The sequence below is a fragment of the Myotis davidii genome, unplaced genomic scaffold (assembly GCF_000327345.1).
Source record: "Myotis davidii unplaced genomic scaffold, ASM32734v1 scaffold732, whole genome shotgun sequence".
NCBI classification, from domain to species: domain Eukaryota; kingdom Metazoa; phylum Chordata; class Mammalia; order Chiroptera; family Vespertilionidae; genus Myotis; species Myotis davidii.
In genome coordinates, this window is record NW_006284349.1 from 2,505,841 (window position 1) to 2,528,999 (window position 23,159).

At 36.6% G+C, this 23,159-nt stretch overlaps 1 protein-coding gene across 8 annotated transcripts in view; it reads right to left on the bottom strand.

Moving 5' to 3' along the window:
- Positions 1 to 23,020, bottom strand: part of ZC3H14 (zinc finger CCCH-type containing 14) — a 39,539-nt gene extending 16,519 nt beyond the window's left edge. For 7 of the 8 annotated variants that reach the window (XM_006754740.2, XM_006754739.2, XM_006754736.2 and 4 more), the window contains exons 1-8: positions 22,980 to 23,020; positions 17,266 to 17,380; positions 14,696 to 14,736; positions 14,075 to 14,270; positions 13,305 to 13,734; positions 12,603 to 12,763; positions 11,912 to 12,012; positions 10,076 to 10,231 (exon numbers count right to left, since the gene is read on the bottom strand). In XM_006754740.2, the coding sequence (XP_006754803.1) occupies positions 10,076 to 10,231; positions 11,912 to 12,012; positions 12,603 to 12,763; positions 13,305 to 13,734; positions 14,075 to 14,270; positions 14,696 to 14,736; positions 17,266 to 17,357 (1,177 nt within the window). In that variant the 5' untranslated portion in view covers positions 17,358 to 17,380; positions 22,980 to 23,020. Of the gene's footprint in view, positions 1 to 29; positions 436 to 10,075; positions 10,232 to 11,911; positions 12,013 to 12,602; positions 12,764 to 13,304; positions 13,735 to 14,074; positions 14,271 to 14,695; positions 14,737 to 17,265; positions 17,381 to 22,979 lie in introns of those variants that run through there. The other variant, XM_015571516.1, reaches the window with a different exon arrangement.
- Between the last annotated feature and the right edge of the window lie 139 nt (positions 23,021 to 23,159).

Below are 23,159 nucleotides of genomic sequence, written 5' to 3' on the forward strand. Positions count from 1 at the left end.
ACCTAGAAGCTATCATATTAAGAATTTACCTTTCTCAATGTTGCTAAGGAAGCCAATTATTTTTACATCAGTAGTCCTTGACTGTGACTCAAAATCTACTTCCTCTTGAAGACCTTTTGACTCTCTGTCGCATTCAGCTGTTGATGTTGAATATTCATTCATTTTAACCTCCAAAGACGAAATTTTTGCTTCATTCTGTGACACTCTAACTTTTAGATCAAAAAGATTTGCTTCCGCTGTCAACATTGCTGTTTTCATTTCTTTAATTTCATTGATATCAGTTGATATTTTCCTTAAAAGATGGGAAATATTGTCTAGCTCATTCAGTGAACAAGAGGAACTTGTTACAGAACCCAAGTCAATTGGCTCAGGTGAGACGAAAATCGGTAAAGATGAAGAAAACCTTGAAGACATATTCATAAAATTCTGTCTCCCTCCTATTTTTAAAATATTTTCCTTTGAAGCCCATTAAATTGTTTCATCAAAAGTAAAAGTAGTAATTAAAGGCTTTTAGTTTAAGAAGCATTAAGAATGAATAACATTTTTAAACCTGTAACTAAAAAGACAGGATTCTATACTCCTGTAGTCAAAACTCAAAAGTCCTACTTATAGCTCCTCTCCAATTAGCCCTATTATTACATACAAGAGAATTCTGGCTTCTGATTGGCTAAAAACAGACATATGACACACAAAGAATTTTTCTAAACCTCATGACAAGGAGCACTGAAGGTTTGGGATGTAAATTAAAAAATATAACAACATTAAGTACTTTATTCTGGGATATAATGTGAATTAAGTATAATTTTGTCCTGACATCTATTAAATAATAGTTTTTAAGCTTCAGATTATTTAGTGCTTAATCTAGTATCTTCAGTTTCTTCCCTTAAAAATGGTAAAGGACTGTATCTAGCATTTCCTTTGTAGGCAGAGGGCAGGGAGGGTTATTGGACTCATGATCACACACAAATCTCTCTAAAAATATGTGGTGATAATGGAATTCAATGCACTGATATGAAATGGTAGAAATTTAAAGATAGGGGGAAATACTTTGCCTTGGTTTGATGCTAAAACATTATTAGATATGTGGTTTTCTTCCATTCTGTGGGTTGTCTTTTCATTTTCTTGAAACACAAAAATTTTAAACTTTGATCAAATCCAATTGATCTAGTTTCTTTGACTTTTGGTGCCATATCTAAGAAACCATTGCCTGACTAAACCAAGCTTACTTATAAATTTACACCTATTTTTTCTCCCAAGAGTTCTATAATTTTAGCTCTTACATTTAGGTCTTTGATTCATTTTAAGTTAAAAATTTATATATGTAGTAATGAAGGACCCTACTTCATTCTTTTGTATGTGGATATCCGGCTGTCCAACACCACCTGTTGAAAAAGATTATTCTTTCCCCCACTGAATTGTCTTGATATACTTGTTGAAAACCAATTGATCATAAATATATTGGTCCATTTCTGGATTCTCAATTTGATTCCATAGGTCTTTATTATACCTTATGAGAGTACCAGTTTTAATTACTGTAAGTCTGTAGCAAGTTTTGAAATTGGGAAATATAAGTCCTTCGACTTATTATTTTTCAATAGTTTTGGTTATTTAGGTCCTTTTCATCTCCATATCAATATTAGGAACATTTTGCCAATTTCTGCAAAAAACAAGCAGGAATTTTAAAACACTGAGTTATATTTATAGGTCAATTTGGGAGTATCACCAATTTAAAATATGAAGATACAAGATGAACACGATTACCCAGTGCCTCTCCAAAATAATAATTCTTTTTTTGTTTTTAATATATTTTTATTGATCTCAGAGAGGAAGGAAGGACAGAGAGAGAGAGAAACATCAATGATGAATGAGTCATTGACTGGCTGCCTCCTGCATGACACCTACTGGGGATGGAGCCCACAACCGGGGCACGTGCCCTGACAGGGACTCAAACCGACCTCCTGGTTCATAGGTCAACATTTAAGCACTGAGCCACACAGGCTGGGCAAAAGAGTAATTCTTATAAATAATTGTAGCCTTTGGTTTCTCAGCTAGATATTGTTCACAATCCTATATAATAAAAGGGTAATATGCAAATTAACCCTAGAACTACCAGGAATGACCAGTTGCTATGATGCGCACTGACCACCAGGGGCAAACGCTCAGTGCAGCAACTGCCCCCCAGGGGTCAGTGCACTTCTATAGGGGGAGTGCCGCTCAGCCAGAAGCTGGCTCGTGGCTGGTCAGTGCAGCGACAGTGGAGGGAGCCTCTCCCACCTCCACAGCAGCGCTAAGGATGTCCGACTATGGCTGAGGCCCGCTCCCCACGGGCCTAAGCTGGCAGGTGGACCTCCCCTGAAAGGGTGCAGGCCAAGCCGAGAGGCCCTCCCCTCCCCGCTGAGTGCACGAATTTTCTTGCACCAGGCCTCTAGTAACACAATAACAGAATAAAGTAAAAATGCTTAAGTTTATATAATAACCTTTATTCGTTTCTCTATTATATCTGTAAATTAACCTAACTCTTCAAAATCTTTGGATAGAAAATAATTTTCAAAATTTACAAGGCTTTTGATTCACAGAGAATTTTTTAAGAGCACTAGCTTATGGATGACACCTATAGCACACATTAGGAAGAGCTGTGTGCCAAGAAGAGCTGCAAACCAGGTGGTTCACTGGAGGGTAGCAAACACACTTCAATGAGAAAAGCAGAGATGAGTCACAGGGAAACAAGGTAGCTAAAAAAGAAGCCCATCTGAAGCTTCTTGTTGTCACCCATTGTGCCTAGACCAACTTCAGAATGCAAAGTAAGCAAAGATCCTTCTAGAGATTCCAATGTAAATAGCTATCAGCAGAGGAAGTTTACATATTTTAAGGAAACTGGAACCTTCAAAGTTTAATGTCAGCTAGTAAGTGGCAGAGCCTGGATTAACACCTAAACAATCAGGCTCCCTGAATCCATATATCAGTCAGTCACTATCTTATACTTCATGATACATTAAATGGAATAAACGTTAAGAGAAATTCACATGGTATAACTCCTATTTTATATACACATATATGTGCATGCATACAAATATACATGTAATTCTACTTGATACAGAAAGTGAACATGTATATACATTTTTAAAAAGCCAGGAAGACTACAGATAGCACATCAAACTAGTTTGGATGCAGTGCTTACCTCTGAGGAAGACTGTGGACAGAACACGGGGGGATTTCCCTGGTTTTCTCTTAACATAAACCTCCTCTATACTAAAACTAAGTGCTTCTAGTCCAACATGATAGATCAAGTATATACGATTATAGGCTCTCCTCTGGAGAGTCCATGAAAAGGAAGGAAGAAATTTAAAGGGCAAAAGTCTTCAACATACAGCAATGGATTCCAAACTGGGTTTCTAAGATTATCCAATAAAATGTAGGAAGAAAATATCAGAAATTCTATCACAGTAGAAATATTTATCATCTCTATCTGTCTCAGAGTTCTATTTTTTACATGTTCTAACATACACACTAATAATAGCGGGTGTAAATGTAAATAAAATACATATATTGAGTGTAAGCGCCGTATACAAAAAATTGTATGGCAAAAAATACAGAGATCACTGATTTAAAGATGGGCTTAGAGAGGGGATCATAGCAGATGAGATTTCAACCACCCCTGGAAAATGGAAAATATACACACAAATACTGGCTATGGGGCAGAGCAGAAAAGCCAAATGAGACCCTGAGAAAACTTCAAGTCAGAGGTAACGCAGGAGGGACATAAATATTTCCTGAGCTCTTATTCATGCCATGCACTGTTCTGGGTACTCAGTAAAAGACATAAACAACCAACACAGATAGATCCCTAGTAAAAGAGCTTATAGTCTGGTTGGGAAGGGAGAACATATTTGTTAAGCCCAGCTAGTGTGACTCAGTGGTTGAGAGTTGACCTATGAACCAGGAGGTCATGGTTGGATTGATTCCCACTCAGGGCACATGCCTGGGTGTCAGGCTCAATACCCAGTAGGGGGCGTGCAGAAAGCAGCCAATCAATGATTCTCTCATCACTGACGTCTCTCTCTCTCTCTCTCTCTCTCCTCTCTCTTCCTCTCTCTGAAATAAATAAAAACATATTTAAATACATATATATAACATAGTTTAGCCCTGGCCAGGTAGCTCAGTTGGTTAGAGCATCACCCTGATACACCAAGGTTGAGGGTTCAATCTCCGGTCAGGCACATACAAGAAGCAACCAATAAATGCATATGTAACTGGAACAACAAAGTTCATGTATGTCTCTACCCCTACCAACTCTCTATAAAATCAATAACTAAAAATAAATATATATATAACATAGTTTATGTTGTTGATACATATTTAAAATCCTAAGTCTGGGTAAAAATATCTAAATTATGAAAATATAAAAATATATAAGTGGCAATAAGTACTATGGAGAAAAACAGAGCATAGAAAGGTGAGTTAGGGAATGTGGGGCTGGGGAAGGCCTCACAGAGATGACTTTTGAACGAGCTATGTGGACATCCGAAAGAACATATTTCAAGGAGAGGAAACACTATCTCAGACATGCTCCTTTGAACACTTTAGATTTCTAAGCACTCAGAAAATTTATCTCCCATACTTTTTAAGTTTCTTCATGATATAGTGACACAATAGAATATACTGAGAAGACAAAGTGGGACCCAGGAAATGCAGAGCAAACGAGGAAAATATATCCGGGTATGATATCCTTGAGGCAGACCTAGAGAACAACCAGTCAGATGAGCAAAAGAAAACAGTTGCTTTAGTAGGAAGGTACCTAAGAAAAAAGGAAAACCCAAAGTTTAATGGTTTAAAATGATAGATCTTTAGGCTATAATACAGGCCGGCAATGCAAAAAGGGGTGGGGAGAGAACAAAGGTAAACAAAAAAATTACCAAAGCGGGGGAAAATAAACGACTCTAGGGAACCCCTAAACAAAGAACTATAGAATAAAATTTTACTTTGGCCCTGTAATAAGTAATATTTATATAGTCTTAATAATATAAATGCTTATTGGTTCTCAATTTTTAGAGCAATCTAAAAAGAATGGTAGTGTTACATAGGAAACAGAAAAAAATGTAAATGCAATTGTGAGATGAGAAAGTTTAAAAGATGGGAGAAAAAGTATATAAGAATTAAAGAACATAAATATCCTTATTTCTTAGGAGTCAAAATGTACTGGAATTGGGGAGTCAAAACATACTGAAATATAGTTAATCAGACAAAATACAGATATTTAGTTATACTTCCTAACATTACAAAAGTAACCAGTAAATAACTAAAAATAGTGATTTTACTGTATGGGCTTAGAGAGAGGGAAGTGAGTTAGATCCTGATATACAAAGAAATCAAAAGATACCACCTTATAGTTGGTGAATTAAGGAACTGGTATAAGCAAATTATTACAAACATGGAGAAAATTAAAGTCATAAAACAGTCATTCAAAAGCAGTGGCCTCTAGGGAGGATCAGCGTGGAGAAGAATGAAAAAGAAACGTTGCCCTTTTTTGCTTTTGTTAATCCTCATCGAAGGATATTTTTTACATATATATATATTTTTTTTTTTAACATTTTTTAGAGAGAGTGGGAAGGAGGGAGGGATGGGGAAAGAGAAAGAGGGGGTGGAGGGAGAGAGAGAAACAGAGATGTAAGAGACACATCAACTGATTGCCTCTCACACGTACCCCAACTGGGACCAGGGAACAAATCTGCAGCCCAGGTACATGCCCCTGACTGGGAATCGAACTCAAGATCCTTTGATCTGTGGGCCAATACTCCACCCCTGAGCAACATCGGCCAAGGCAGGAATGTTGTTTTTTTATTTTAAATTTCTCTATACAACTTCATTATTTTCTAATTTATCAGCAGGTATTACAATGATTTGTTTTGTTTTACTAAATTTTCTGTGATGAACATTTATTTGATAATGTGAAATATTTTATTTTAAATATTTTTATACAACATATACCAAATAGGAAAAATAAAAGGAAACCCACGCCTAGACACATCGTAGTGAAACTGTAGAACATCAAAGACAAAGAGATCTTGAAAGCAGCCAGAGAAAGGACAGATCACCTACAAAGGAACAACAGACAATTAGAATAACAGATGTCCACTCAACAACAATGGAAGCCAGAAGACAGTGGAATAAGATATACAAGGTGCTAAGAGCAAATGACTATTATTAACCTAGATATGGGTATCCAGCAAAACTACTGCCTAAGAACAAAGAGAAAAAAAATGTTTATAGGTAAACAGGCTCTTGGGAAATTTACCACCAATAGACCTATTCTAAAGAAACTTCCAAAGAATATACTTCAAAAAATTAGAAAATGATCCCCAAATAACATTCAAGAGATATGAAAATTAAAAATGATAAACATTGGTATATCTAAGCAAATATTGCCTGGGTAAAATAAGATAATGGTGCTCAATTTATGCATTTTTAAAAAGACCAAACATAACATAAGTCAGGAGGGTAAAGACTAGTGCCAACGTATACTAAAGTTCGTTTATTTGAGAATAGGTCAGAATATTAACTTTTGGAATATTCAATTAAACTTGCTTGATAAAATTCACCACTAAAAGAACAGAAATGGAATGTTTAAATTTAAATTAGTGGGGGGGGGGGAGTAGAGCTGGATAATCAACAATAACAGTAATTAATGAATAAAAGAAAAAGACGAGGAAAAACAAAAGCAAGCAAATACAAATAAAATGATAGAAACTAGTCCAACTACATCAATAATTCTAATAAAAGCATCCTGAAGTGACCTCTGAAAATTGCTCACTATTCACTTGACCAGAAAATCTCACAAACTCGTGCAAATCAAGAGGTTCAAATCTTCATTTCATTTGAAGAACACTCATGAAACCCATCAAGAGTATGCATAGCCGAAAAGCCACCATGTACCTGAAGGCTGTCACTTCACAGAAGCAATGTGTGCCATTCTGTTGTTACACTGGTGGAGCTGGTAGGGTATACCCAAGCCAAACAGTGGGACTAGACACAGGATCAGTTGCCCAAAAAGAGTGAATTTTTGCTGCACATGCTTAAAAATGCACAGTAGCCGAAACCGGTTTGGCTCAGTGGATAGAGCGTCGGCCTGAGGACTGAAAGGTCCCAGGTTTGATTCCGGTCAAGGGCATGTACCTAGGTTGCGGGCACATCCCCAGTAGGAGATGTGCGGGAGGCAGCTGATCGATGTTTCTCTCTCATCGATGTTTCTAACTCTCTATCTCTCTCCCTTCCTCTCTGTAAAAAATCAATAAAATATATTTTTTTTAAAAAAAGCACAGTAAGAATCTAGTAAGAGTAGTAATAGTCCTCCATCAGTAGAGGTCCTTGATATCACTTCTATTGTCTCACTTTAAAACAAAACAATGATATAGAAAACCACACAAAACAAGTAACAGCTCAATAATTTTCATAAGGCAAAGACATCCTTACAACTGTCTTCTAGGTCAAGGAAGTAGCTATGTCAGCCACCCCAGAAGCCCCCTTACAAGCTCCATCCTAGTAAGTCCTCTCCAAAAGTAATCACTATTGCCTTTCATAGTAATACTGTTTTGTTTATGGTTTTATCACACAAGCTCTAGAGCAGGGGTGGGCAAACGTTTTGACTCGAGGGCCACAATGGGTTCTTAAACTGGACCGGAGGGCCGGAACAAAAGCATGGATGGAATGTTTGTGTGACCTAATATAAATTCAAAGTAAACATCATTACATAAAAGGGTACGGTCTTTTTTTTTTTAGTTTTATTCATTTCAAACGGGCCGGATCCGGGCCGTAGTTTGCCCACGGCTGGTCTAGACACTAGAGCAGCGGGTACTCAACCTGTGGGTCACGACCCCTTTGGCGGTCAAACGACCCTTTCACAGGGGTCGCCTAAGACCATCCTGCATATCAGACATCTACATTACGATTCATAACAGTAGCAACATTACAGTTATGAAGTAGCAACGAAAGTAATTTTATGGTTGGGTCACAACATGAGGAACTGTATTTAAAGGGCCAGAAGGTTGAGAACCACTGCACTAAAGCTTAACTTTGCCACCTTTATTTTGTCTTTTAAGACTTTTAATCTAGAATTCTTGGCTTTTTGACCTATATAACTCCCAGAAACTATACTTTGCCTGCTATACACACATGGGGTAGCTCAGCCAACATGCTTTGGCCTCTGCACTTCCGTCAAACTGACTGTTGATCAGAGACTTGATCACTCTGCAAGATGAAGGTAGAATTTTATTCTCTCATCAGGAGGTACAAAATGGCTGGTTTTCACTTTATTAGCTAGAATGATTTCATAAGATGCTTCCGTCATCTATATGAAGGGTTGTCAAACTTCTTCTATTTTAGGTTATGTGGGTTACATGGTCTGTTGCAACTATTCAACTCTATGGTTATAGAACAAAAGCAGCCAGAAACAATATATAAATGAATAAGCATGGTGGTTCCAAGAAAACCTTATTACAAAAATATGAGCTAACTCCTATACCACTTTGCTACCCAGTGGCACCATTCTTAAAGGAAAGACAGTAGAAATGCTCAATTATTTATTTGGTTTAGAATCTATTATTTTCCAGAAAGTGATCAATTAGGGCAGCAATGGCGAACCTTTTGAGCTCAGCTTGTCAGCATTTTAAAAAACCCTAACTTAACTCTGGTGCCATGTCACATATAGAAATTTTTTGATATTTGCAACCATAGTAAAACAAAAATTTATATTTTGGATACTTATTTTATATATTTAAATGCCATTTAACCAAGAAAAATCAACCAAAAAAATGAGTTCACGTGTCACCTCTAACACGCGTGTCATAGGTTCGCCATCACTGAATTAGGATCTGCTTCTTAAAATAATCATTGTAAAAAAAAGTTAAAAGTATCATCATGAAATCGTGGGCTTCATTCAATCTACTGCCTTTCCTATTTCTACTGAAGCTCAAACCCAGTTGCTCTTCACAAACTGGCCCACTCACACTTCCCAGTTACTACCTACTGGCTGGCTTGGGGTTTTCCTGTGCTCAGGTCCATCACTTATTGGAACTGTAAATAACTTTGACGTGGAAAATTGTACAATACAAAGATTTTTTTTTAAAGAGAGAACAAAGAAACAAATATAGGATAAACTCATAAAGCTTCATGAAACAAGTAAATCTGAAATGAACCTGGAACTACTTAAAGGATACAGCTGAAGAGGAATAATAAACATATTCCAGTCTTAGCAAAGTGTAAGTTAAGTTAGAAACATGATGAGCATATAGTTTTAGTGGGATTTTAAAATTCAAATCACAGAAGAAACTAGAATATTTCCTAATGGGGACAGAAGAAACAGTGGAAAGCAGTGGGGGAAGGGCTGGGCAGACCCAGGGGCCAGACAAGGAAGCTGTCGAAAGGCCAAGTTGATGGCATCAGTCCTGGGCCATGCCCTGGGAGGCATGTGTGCGGGACTCACACAGTATAAATGCTCTGACAAAGAAGTCACATTAAGTCATACTTTAGATGGAGAGTTAGTGCAGGAGTCGGGGATGGGAGCTAAGAGAAAGGAAACAGAAAGATCAGCTGGAAGCTAACTGTAGTTTGTCAGGCACAAGGGGATAAAATAGGGCCACTAAGACATAAGGCATCTAGCAGGTCAGAGACAGAGAGGATGCTCAGAAAAGGGAGATTTTAAAGATAAGATTTCAAACTCAAGAGAACAGGAGTAGAATTAACAAAAAGAAGGAAAGCTTTAATGTAGATATCTATGTATCTTTAAATTGGCACATTCTAAAGACCAGCAAAATATTGATAATACTAAAGGTGGATGACTAAGTTTATGGAAATTCATTGCACTATTCTTTCCCCTTTGAGAACATTAAAAATTTCCCTGATAAAAAGGTTTTTAAAACTCTGAAATATGTAAATATAGATTCCTCATGGTCCCTTCTTATTCTGTTTTTGGGCTAGTGAGCACTTTTCTCATAATATAACATTTCATAAACACCCACTGGAAAATATTTAATGCCTCATGAAAAAAGTGTAATAGAGGATGAAATATCGTTTAAATTATTACCTTGACCTTTCTCTACATTATCTCCTTTTGCTTCATCTTCTTTAAGGGGGGGACTTATTTTAGAGGTCCTGCTTTGCCCCTGGACCATTTCTGCCAGCAATTCTTCTTGAGAAGTTCGAGTTCTGGGAGCAACTGGAAGTGTCTGTTTCTGCGAGACTTTTATATAAAAAGCAAAAAAGATGGAAATGCAAATGTAGTAATACATCAAACTCAACAGTCATATTAAACATAAATGCCTCCTTTACTTTAGAACATGAGGAGTTTTAAACAGTTCATAGATATCACCTCATTTTTTCTTAAATATTCTCAAGGGATAGATAACCTGACTTAAATACCTCTATGTGTATAAACAGCATCTACACATTTTAACCATTTTGCCAACCAATATCCTAGGAACTATGCTAAAATTGCCAAGGCATTTTTGCTGATTTTACAGCAGTTTAGGAAAAAAAAATGCATCACAAGTAAATGAAGTTACATGTTCAAAAACTTAAGGAAACCTTTACTACATTGACATATTTAGCAATATCATCATCACTAATATGAGCAGACTTAGAACTGGACGTCATTTCAAAGCTTTGATAGCGATCCCGGCACTTTTGGCGAAAGACAGGAGGAGCGCAATTGCGCTCCCCAGCACTCTAGGGGTTAAACCACATGCCATATATACACTGAAGCACATATATATTCATTTCAACCAAATGGAATTTAGGTTCTACTTCAGTGATGGCGAACCTTTTGAGCTCGGTGTGTCAGCATTTTGAAAAACCCTAACGTACCTCTTGTGTCGTGTCACATACAGAAATTTTTTGATATTTGCAACCATAGTAAAACAAAGATTTATATTTTTGATATTTACTTTATATATTTAAATGCCATTTAACAAAGAAAAATCAACCAAAAAAATGAGTTCACATGTCACGTCTGACACGCGTGTCATAGATTCGCCATCACTGTTCTACTTTGTGATCCCATTAACAACCTCAAATTGTAATTTAGATAAAGTAGGTAAAGAAAGAATTTCAATGCTATTTCTCAAGAAAAAACAAAAAACAAAACAAAACTTGGGCAATATCCAACTATTATAAAAGCAAAAAAATTTCAAGTTCACAAATGAGTACAATTCTACACTCATCATTTTAAACACTATTTGACAAAATGGGCGTATAAATAAAAGAATTGTTCAGTTTGCCTGAGAATCCTTATCCTATATGCCAAAACCTGTTCAATTTCATGTTTAGAGGTTAAAAGAAAAGATGCAGGGAGACAGATGACTATCAGAATCAAAAGTAAGCTTATAGTTTCCTTCACTCTAGGAAGGGGTAGCAAAAAGAAATATGAAAAAGCAGAACAGCTCTAAAAGAATAATCATCAAATAGGCAGCAAAAATAAAATAAAATTTAAAGTGAGTATTCATTACAACTTATGAAATTTCACACCCAACTCTAGCATGTGGGGCACAGAGTACAGAATTTAATGACATGACATCCATATATGGTTTGCATTTCAGAATGAGCTTTTTGTATGATCAGATATAGCTGACTCATCTCATTGCTTCAAAACATGTAATAATTTATATTTATTATCTATTCCACACACACTGGAAAGAGGGAGTAAAGACATGACAGTTGCTCAAAGAAATAAATTCCACTGACAGTTGGGAAAGTTTCTCAAACTGGCCTAATGTCCTTTTAAATCCATTCTTCTGAACCGCACCTTGGTCTTGACATTGGGTAGGGTTCTTTATTTCACCACAACTTGGAGATCATCATTTCTAGCTTACTCAAGAGTTATAGAAATCTCTTACTTAATGAAAATATAATTCATTTAAATTACCTGTAGAATAGTTAGTTGTTTTTGTTACAGATTCTTGAGCTTCAGATATAGCCTTCAAAATTAGATTCTTATTAGCTTGTTTAGAAGGAGGAAGTGAGGGTCTAAAAAAGAAAACATTTTAATTACAGATTTGAATTCTTTACGTGCTAGCCACTATGCCTTTACTACAGCCTTAAGTTTTTTGTGTTTGTTTACATCCTCACCTGAGGATATATTTTTACTGATTTTAGAGAGGAAGGGATGGAGGGTGGGGGGAGAGAAATATCAATCTGTTGCCTCCCGCATGCACCCTAACTGGAGATCGAACGCACAACCTAGACACATGTCCTGACTAGTAATCAAAGCCATAACCTTTTTAGTGTACAGGACAATTCACCCAACTGAGCCACCGGCCCAGGACCTTCTCTTGGGTTTGAACAGACTAGCCGTAGTTTCTAGGAAATGCCAAGTAGACTGAAACCTTATAACTTTTTAAAATAATGAATCTGATCAACTTCCCACCCACATTAGTTTTTAATATTCTCAGCAATTTCTCCAATTTTAAGCAGTTTTTCTTTCATTAATATGGTTTATTCAAAAACCAATGGAAAAGTCTTATATGCCAATAAATTTTTATTTTTATATCCTCTTCAAGAAACACAGAGGGCACCACCAAGCAATTCAAGATTAAGTTACAGACATGTTCCAGTACCTCCTTTCGGGCTTTGCAGGCACTGACACACTGCTGGAGATGCTTCCTGTGCGGGACCCACAATCATCATCTTCCTCCTCCTCTTCTCCATCGTGATTAAACTTTTTTACTTTAACAACTGAACTTACCACAGGCAACTTTCTCTTCCGAAAGTTTTCTTCCTGTAATCAGATAAATTCATGCTTACCTAGTCTCAGAAAATAACAAAGTCCTACCACAGAATTTTTTCTCTTTAAGAAAAAGCCAATTATGTTAATAATTTATGGGCTATTTCCGGTTTCTTATAAAAATATGAATATTATCCCTAATAGCCAACCTTTAACAAAAACAAAAACTAGTGCTTTACATTCATTTATATGCAGCAGCAAATAGCACTGTTGAGAAAACTAACAAAATGGTTACTTCTTTTCCAGTAAATGACATGAAAAATTTAAAATTGACCTAAAATCCCACCAAAACTATAAGGTATTGTTAAAACTATCTCACATGTTGGCATCCCAGGAAAGTAAACAAGGTGTAATATACACTTGTAGAAGTCAGTCATGGAGAGGAAAATCTGATTGGTATACTATGTTGAGCACACAGAAATCAGTTTAAAATAAACATGCAATATGTATGTATTTAGTTATTTCACATACTATTTAGTATAAAGAACTGCCAATTTTCAGCCTAACAAGGCAAGATTCACAAGTACATACAAACCTCAATACTCATTTTCTCTGCGTTGTTTCTGAAAAAAGGACTGTAAGTCTCTTCTAAGCTGTTAAGCATGTCTGGCTCACACAAACGTCCCGTTTCATATACCCGGCTGTTCTGTATATCAAGCTGCTTGGCAGCATGAATACTGTTTTGCTGCTGTTGAAACTGCAACCTGTTTAAATGAACACCACCATCTGCAGTTCGACTTGCAGGTGGTCGATAAATTTCAATAGAAGGGCGAGAAGAGCCATATGTGAGTGTCACTGTGGGTTTTTTCTGAGATAAGGGATTCTCCTGCACAAAATTGAGGTCTTCATCAATGAGGTCATCTGGTTCCGGCTTAATATCAATCACATCTTCAGAGGGTGCTGGCTCCCTCAGAGGTTTCACTGTTGACATTAATCGGGTTGCAGCTCCATCATCATAACTCTGCCTATTAAACACATACTCAAACATATTACAACCAATTTAGAGGAATATGTTCAAATAGTCAAAGAATATTTACTTAAATTGTAATGAAAAAGAATGAATATTCCCTTTATGTAGTCCATTAGAAACTACTTTGAAATGTTTTTTTTTTGTTTTAAACTTTACTATATTTAAGATAATCATACTTTTTTATCCACTCTTTATTTTATTTAAAAAATTGCTCATAACCACCTACCTCACTATTTCCAAAATTTTCTGAAAAAAGCAATTCAAAGATATGAAAACAAATGTAAATGTCACATATACCCCCATCTGTTCACAGGTGATCTACACAGAACTCTTACCTGGCATTAGTGGCTTTCTGCTCCTGTGAACTTGAAGAAACTCTGGAATCTCTTTTCTCAGCTCTAGTGCTAGAAACTGCAAGGGGTGGCACTGCAGCTTCGTGCCTTCTCTCATCGCCCCTACTGAAGCTGCTCTTGTTGGAAGGCACATTACTATCGAATATGTTGGTATCAGAAGACTTTAGACTAGAGGGGTCTGGAAAGAAAAACATAATCCTTTTACACTATTCTATTACTTTGATCCTTCCCCTTGTTCATCACCAATTTAAAAGTTATACATCTTCACAACATTTTTAATGGCTCAATATTATTCCATACATAATTTACTACTATGTACTGAACTTTTAAGTAATTTTCAATTATAAAATACTGAAACATTCTTGAAACTGAACTGTTGCACACTTCTATAATTACTTCCTTAGGATAAATTGCATAGTTCCCTTCCCTTATTTAAATTATCTTTGAATTATATTAAATGTCTTGCTCTTAAATTCGTAACAATAAATGCTTCCTAAAAATGTTCAAATGAATGTTGCCAAATTTATGTGTTCTTTCCCTTAGAAAGAAAGCAATCGTATGCTATAGCAAATTCCCCAAAAAGCCCTTTTTTATGAATCTTACCTGTTGTAACAGAACGAAGTTTATCTAATACACCATGAAGCCTAAAAGAAAAAACAAAAAAATTTAAAGCTTCCTTTAATCAAGAAAGATTTTATTTCAACTGCCACTCTAAATTTGATGACACTGTGGAATCAATCTTCAGATAAATATTAATAAATGATATTAAATGGTATTTAATAGATAAATGGTATTAAGCTTCACTTTAAAAAGGCTTTACATGAATACTACAAGAGCCAATCAAAAAATCATTTTTTCATCACTATTTCAACATCTAACCTCTGCAAAAATAAGTGCCAGAATATAATCTGAGCACACAGTCTTATCTAAAAGGATGCATTTTGTTTCCTAAGGACCAAAGATGCAAGGTAACTGACGGTAAAAGATAAAATATCACACACATGTACTACAGCTTACTATTACAATTGTTGAGGCATTATTTAAATTAGTTTTATCTACTCATATGGTTTCTGGGGAAAAAAACCTTAATTCTGAGGTAAGAAAACTTAATCTCAAAATATACTATCACATTTCACTGATGTTATTTACAAAATGAATGCTGTAAACATGCACAGACCATAACCCTGCTTATAATATAACCTATTTTATTTCAGTAGTTATGTACATGGCAAATTGGCCTTACAATCCTTCTAAGAGGCCATGCCTCCTGAAACACCAGAAATAGCTCAGTATGTTTCACCCAGAACCCAGTCATATGCCACTGTTGCCTAGGAAACAACTACTGCAGGGCTCCAAAGAATAATTTGGGACCTCTGTCAATGAACATTTAACTTAGGAAAGCAAAGTGCCGAATGATAAACACTATCACTTGCGTCAGTACATGTTAAAGAACTGAACTTACGGCAAGGTGAAAAAGGTGAATTAATTTGATTTTAAATTCAAATTCAATTAGCAGTATGTTTATTAGCAGTAAGAAATATGTCTTAACACATTCCATCAAGTTATCTGAGAAATAATCCACTAGGTCAATCTCCAATATTAATTTTGAGGGACTCAAAACTAAAGTGATCCAAAAGTTAAACCAGAAGTCAGGTCATAAAAATGTACATGAAACAAATACCTGGACTGCTGAAGACTTTAAAAAAAGCACTCATGATAATGGTAATTTCCCCAGGCAAAACACGTTGATATTTTTTGGGAGGTAGAGAGGGTACATTTTGGGGACAAACTGTAAACAAGTGGGTTAGGTCACACACACTATGTACCAAAACATTTGAGGATCAACCACTGTACTCCACGTTCTTCCAAACTGTAATACAAACTAGAGAATTCTGTGTGGAATTTCAAGAAAGCTTCAAAAGAGTTGTAAAGCATTCATTTACCTGCTGGGGCAAAATCACCTTCAAGGCAAACTTTTGGTTTAAAGGCAGAAAGTGAACCAGCTTCTTCCTATTCCTCCTTAGTATTATACTTAGGAGTATTCCCTGTCCCAGTCTCTTGCCATCCAAATTACACAGGGCATTCTCCTCACTCGCTTTCTGCTCCATCATCCACTGTGCTGTAACTGGTGGTCTCCAGTGTGAGGAGCCTTATGAGTGCTTCCTGCTCTATTCTCATCCACATCACCACTCTCAGTTTACCTCAAACCCAGTACCAGAACCTGATCTGACTTCTTAAAATTTAATCTTGCGCTTCTAGTCAGTAGTTTTAACTAAATGCCTATGTGGTTTGAAAAAAGGACAATGAACATTATATTGACTTATATTTGAACATCAAGTTGCCTATCTCAAAATTCCAAACTTCAAAAAGTTCTAAACTTTTAAAAAATTAATTTGAAATTCTGTCAAAATCCTTGCCCCCTCAGAATTAACTCAGAGAAAGCAATTTAGGAAGTCAACCCAGTCCAAAAGGACACCTGCCGCTGGTTTAGGCTAGAGGAAAGGAGTAAGATGTAGACATTTACAAGAGAAACACAGTAACTACAGTTAACATATACTAAGTACTTCCATGGGCTAAATACAGTTGTGAGCACATTACATGTGTTAGCTCACTTAACCCTTTCACAAGGATCCTATAAAGGTGATTTACTATTCACATTTTACAAATGGAGAAACCAAGGCAAGAGGCAGATCAGGATTCAACCTTGGCAACTGGCTCCGGCGGCTGTGCTCATTGCTCACAACCTGCCTCTCCACACTGAACCTGACTCTCCTGTCGGGAGCCTCTTTTCAGAGAGAATACCTACTCTGGCTTGTGCTAAACTCTGGTCTAAGGCAGCAGTTCTCAACCAGTGGGTCGCAACCCCTTTGGGGGTCGAACGACCCTTTCACAGGGGTCGCCTAAGACCATCGGAAAACACATATAATTACAGATTGTTTTTGTGACTAATCACTCTGCTTTAACTATGTTCAATTTGTAACAATGCAAATACATCCTGCATATCAGATATTTACATTACAATTCATAACAGTAGCAAAATTACAGTTATGAAGTAGCAACGAAAATAATTTTATGGTTGGGGGTCACCACAACATGAGGAACTGTATTAAAGGGTCGCGGCATTAGGAAGGTTGAGAACCACTGGTCTAAGGGGTAAGTGTTCAGAAACATACCATACGGTGAATCGAATTGTGTTGTTCCCTAGAAACAGGGACAGGTCCTCTGTCATTTGGTCCTGACTTTTCTTGTTGGCCACCATCACCATAATGTAATCAGGAAGTTCTTCATCTATTTAAAAGGAAAAGTATATAAAAACTCTTTTATGTTTCCCTCTATATAAAGTTGACATGCTTGAAAATATAGATGTAGCTCTAAGAATATTTCAGCTCTAAAGGAATTATGTTTAAAAAAAAGGTAGAGCTTTTTTTCTCTTCATTCTATAGGTATTTCAATTACTAGAAGGATGGGATTTGGAATAATGAATACTTACAAAACTAGATATTTTAAATTACAGTATCAAACTTGAGTACATACATTTCCATCGTTTTAAAAATGATAATTTCAGAGAAGTTTCCAGAAAGCATATGGACATCCACCAAACTGAGTTTTGTTTAGCTTAGTGTCTGTTTCAAAATGACACTCATTTCTCAAGAGGACACCTTTATCCTTAGTAAAGTCAGGTTTCAATTACTCAGGGTAACAACCATGCAGCAACATCAAATAAACTAAAACACTAAAAAACCCTACATCATTTTAAAATCCCATCTTAAGATTAAATAATTTCAACTCATTATTTTATACTAATACCCTCCTACACAGTGATTATGAGGGTGAGCTCAAGGAGAAAAATCAACAAAAACAAAAACCACCATAATGAGAAGGTACGGAAGTCATTTATCAGGAACTCTAATCCCTACCAAAAATAATTATTTAATACCTTAAATACTCATAATATTTCTATGTAAGCAGAAAGGTTCCTTTCAGAAGTACTATCAGACATTTGTTAAAAGGAGAAATATAAAAAATCCAGTTCAAGAAAAGCACAACTGTATTGAGAAAGCCCAATCTACAAATGGAGCGAAATCAGGTTTATTGGAATCATACAACATCTGAGGAGATACAAGGACAAGTAGCCAGTCATTTATTATTTTCTTTGTAGAGTAACAAAAGGCCCCCACTGCCTTCTCAAAATTTTAGTAAAGAACCCTGGTAGCTTATTTATACGAAGTGTACCTACTATGCACTGCCACTGGTAACCCAGGAAAGGTAAAGAAATGGAATGCTTTGGCAGTTTCTCTCCCTCATGTCAGTGATGAAAACGAGTAGACTATGCTTTCTGTCACAATATGACATTGCATTTTCTAAAATGTTATAGAAATGTAATCAGTAGTTGCCTGGGTGAATACAGGGCGTGAGCAGGGAAAAGTGGAGGGAAAGACACAGAGCTGCCCCAAGAACTGTTGGGAGTGATGGATATGCTCATTCGCTTGATTATAGTGCACATATGCTATGACTTATCGAACTGTACAGATGTGCAGTTTAATGTACAGCAACTATAGCTCAACATAGCTATTAGAAATTTATAGTCTTCTTAGATACAAGAAAATAAGGAAAAATTAATGTGTTCATGATACATTTTTACAGAATTTCACAAGTTCATTTGAAATCTACATACTGAATAAAAAAACTAAAAATTCTGAAGGTTTCTGTAAGCTCCTCTCTTTAAAATGTGAATGAAACACTGTTTTAAATTATAGTTGTGATCTCATTGCAGTGCTCCATTTTAAAGTCAAATGAGACCTTATCATTCTTAACCAAAAGGGCCGTTCACCTTTGCATCCTGCCCAATGCCTTGAAAATACGTAGTCAAATGTTTACTTTTTAAAGTACTTTTTATTTTTAAATGGTAATTGCCGGTTTACAACCCCATGATTAGACATTTATATAACTTACAAGTGATCACTCCAATAAATTTAGTACCCATCTGACACCATATAAAGTTATTATAATACTAGAGGCCTTTTGCACGAAAAGATTCGTGCAATAGGCCTTCCCTTCCCCTGGCTGCCGGCACTGGTTTTCCTCTGGCACCCGGTACCCAGGCCTTCGTTCCTGCTGGAGTCGCCTTCAAGCCTTCGCTGCTCCGGCCGGAGCCACCTTCAAGTCCTTCGCTGCTCTGGCCGGAGCCACCTTCAGTCTTTGCTCTGCCGCTTCACACCTACATGTGCAAATTAACCGCGATCTTTGTTGGTGGTTAATTTGCATATCACTCTGATTAGCCAATGGTGGGCATAGCGAAGGTACGGTCAATTTGAATCTTTGTCTATTATTAGATAGGATTATTGACTATATTCCCTAAGCTGTGTGTGACACCCCCATGACTATTCTGTCAAATACTTATTAAAGGACCGTTTCAATAACCTGAGGTTTCCAGAACTTTCTCCAGCACAAAGAAAGGGATTCTAAAGTCACCCTTTTCAGAAGAATAATAATGCACAAATAATTTGGTAGCTAATGTAAACAAGTAATGCATTTTTATCTCAAATAGAACCTTATGGTGATGCATTTACCCACTTCAACACTTATGAAAAAATCAGGTTCTCTGTAGGCCACTGAGACAAAACAAATATGAAGTCTCTACCCTCAAAGAAACTTCCGGTCAAGCAGAAACAAACAAATGGAGAAGCTGTATTATGTTAATTGCCAAGACAGATTTATTTCAGTGGAGTTATAGTGGAGCATACAGGAGTAACTACTACCTGTTCAGTAGCTCACCAAGTTCCTATTATGAAGTCAAGACTCCATTTCTTTACTTGTAAAAGGAGTAATACTACCTGCCATCCCACTCCAGCATTATGTTTAAAAGAAATGGAGCTATATAAATACATTTTGAAAGCTAGAAATAAAATACATGGCATTTTTACTACAATTACATTTTATACTGAACTTTGCCCAAGCTTGTGAGGTTTTCAATAGGGTCAAAATTCTTGGTTCGAGACTTTTCATAAATGAAAGGAATCACCAATAAGACTGTTAACATGCCTGTGCTTTCATATGCTAGAATTAAGAAAGTTCTCAGGCCCTGGATGCATAGCTGGGGAGCTAGTTGGTTAGAGCGTCATCCAATACATCAAGCTTTCAAGTTTGATCACAGGTCAAGGCACATACAAGAACTACCAATGAATGCGAAGATGGGTCGAACAATGGGTCGATGTTTCTTCCTCTCTCTAAAATCAATAAAATTAATTTTAAAAAAAGTTATCAATATACATTTTTTGTGGACTTCTTTTTAACCCAAAACATGTTCCTGGCATATAACTGGCATCCATCAAGTGATGAATGAATAAAATAAATAAATCCTGGTTCAGCTTCATCTTTAACCTTTAAGCCTCATTTTCTTATCTGTTAAAGTCCCAACAACAGATAATTTATGAAATGTGCCCAGCATGTAGTAAATTAGCAATCCTCTAACTATCTGATCTCAGGCACCCTTTACACTCTTAAAAACTACTGATGACCCCAAAAGAAGTTTCATTTATGTGAGTATACCTAGTATATTTACTATACTAGAAATTAAAATTTAAAACTTTAAGCAGCATTAATTCATTTAAAGTAGACCTGTCTACTGTTAACAATAAATCCACTTAAGTAAACAGATGTTTTTATTTTTAAAAATTCCAAAACAAAAAATTAGTACAAAAATATAAAATAAGTTATATATTTTTTAAATATATTTTATTCATTTTTTACAGAGAGGAAGGGAGAGGGATAGAGAGTTAGAAGCATCGATGAGAGAGAAACATCGATCAGCTCCTGCACACCCCCCACTGGGGATGTGCCTGCAACCAAGGTACATGCCCTTGACCGGAATCGAACCTGGGACCTGTTTCAGTCCACAGGCCGACACTCTATCCACTGAGCCAAACCGGTTAGGGCAAAATAAGTTATATTTTTATTACTCTCTTTAACATCTGGTTTAAAAGACAGCTGGATTCTAATTTCTGTTTCTGCATTTCACCTGTTGTAATATGCTGTTATAATTGAAGAATGTGAAGAAAATTTGGTCTTTCACATGTGTAGTTTGAAAAACAAGTATTTTAATAGCCTTGCAGATAATGTGAATACTATTTTGTGATACCACACCAAAATTCAACAAGTGATAGTTTCTTAAGGGTTAGTAGCAATATGCAAACAGAAACTGTATCAATAACCTTTTTTTGTACTGGTACATGTAAATCCACTAATCCATCCTAGCCTTTTTTAAAAAAATATTTTGTACTGATTTTCAGAGAGAAAGCAAGAGGAACAAAGAGATAAAAACATCAATGAAGAGAACATCAATCCACTGCCTCCTGCATGCCCTGCCCCGCCCCCTCAAACCAACTTTTGTTTTGTCATTGGCAGCAAAATCAGTTCTTTTCCTCTACTCACTTTCGAGGAAATGTCTTGGCAACTACCCACATGTATGTGACTAGCTTCTCAGTCCTTATAACTTAAAAATGATGCTCCATGAAAAAGGTGGCTAGTTCAGTTCTCAACTCAATTATACAAATCCTTTAAGACAACCCATCATGCTTCAGCGTACACCAGAAATACTTTGTACGTTTGTACAGTACTTTTAAGCATATATTTATAAGTATTTCCTTCTTCCTCACTGCATATTAAATAATGTAATCAAGGGCCAGGATTTTAAAAATATATTTTTACTGCTTCATCAATTACATTAAGTGAAAAGAGGGTTTTTTTTTTTAAATATATTTTATTGACTTTTTACAGAGAGGAAGGGAGAGGGATAGAGAGTTAGAAACTTCGATGAGAGAGAAACATCGATCAGCTGCCTCCTGCACACCCCCCCACTGGGGGTGTGCCCGCAACCAAGGTACATGCCCTTGACCGGACTCGAACCCGGGACCCTTCAGTCCATTGAGCCAAACTGGCTAGGGCAAAAGGGCTTTTTTAAAAAATTGCAAGTAGAGAATTGCAAGTAAAAAATATGAAGGTTTCCCCTAACGTTTGGTGTGAGACCTTGATTTCTTGATTCAGGGTCAAGTACCAGAAGTTTTGCCCACTTTTGCTTTTGCACAATCCAAATGTCAGTATTAATATAAAAACAATTTTGACTTCAGAGACCCTTGGAGTCTTCCACACCTTGAGAGCCACCTTCCTAAGTGATAGCTATTATTTGTACAGGGGGCACCAGCTTTGCAGCCAAACAGACCCAGGTCGTAATCTTGCTCAAAAGCAAGCACTCCAAGCCTCAATTTCCTTGCCTGTACAGTTGGGGATATTACCACTTACCTTCCAGTGTCCCCCTGAGGACTACCATGGCCTAACGCACACACACAGAGGTTAAGTTAAGCACAGTGCCCGGCCCAAAGTAAATGCTCAAGTTATAAAAATCACAAAAGAACACAGAGGATACATTGCTGGTAGGAGGTAAAAGCGAAAGGAACAGCAAAAAAAATAAAAATAAATAATAAGAGACCTGAAAATAAAACTCACTGAACCACGGCAGAGGCAAATGCCAGGAAGCATCAAACATCCCACATGCAAAATAATTGTGAAAAAAATGGAGGTCAAGGAAAGCACAAAAAAAAAAAGGAAAAACAATAAAAATACGACAATGCCTCCACAGAGGAAGCTAAACAATTTCAAAACACCACAGTAGAAGAGGGTTAAAACACACACACACACAAGGTTGCATGTAGATCTTTCCATTAAAAATAAAACGGTAAGGAAGAGAAGGAACCAGGGATGGTCAGATTTGATAGCAGAAAAGGGGTTTCTTCAAAGTCAAAAAAAGTACGTTGGGGAAAATGCACTCACTAAAACTCCAATAGCTGCAAACTCTAAATTGCATTAGGCTAACAAAAGCAACAGAACTTACCCACATAAGCTCCTAGTTCTTGCAATTTCCCCTTAATGGCACTCTGAGGTGGAGAGGGGGGAAAAAAAAGAAAAAACGTCCGTGAGAGAAAGGCGGCCCGAGGAAAACCGACTTGCAACGCAGACGCAACTGTGCGGGTGCACGCACCTCCAGCCCTCCCGGGCGCCCGGGGGAGGCGGG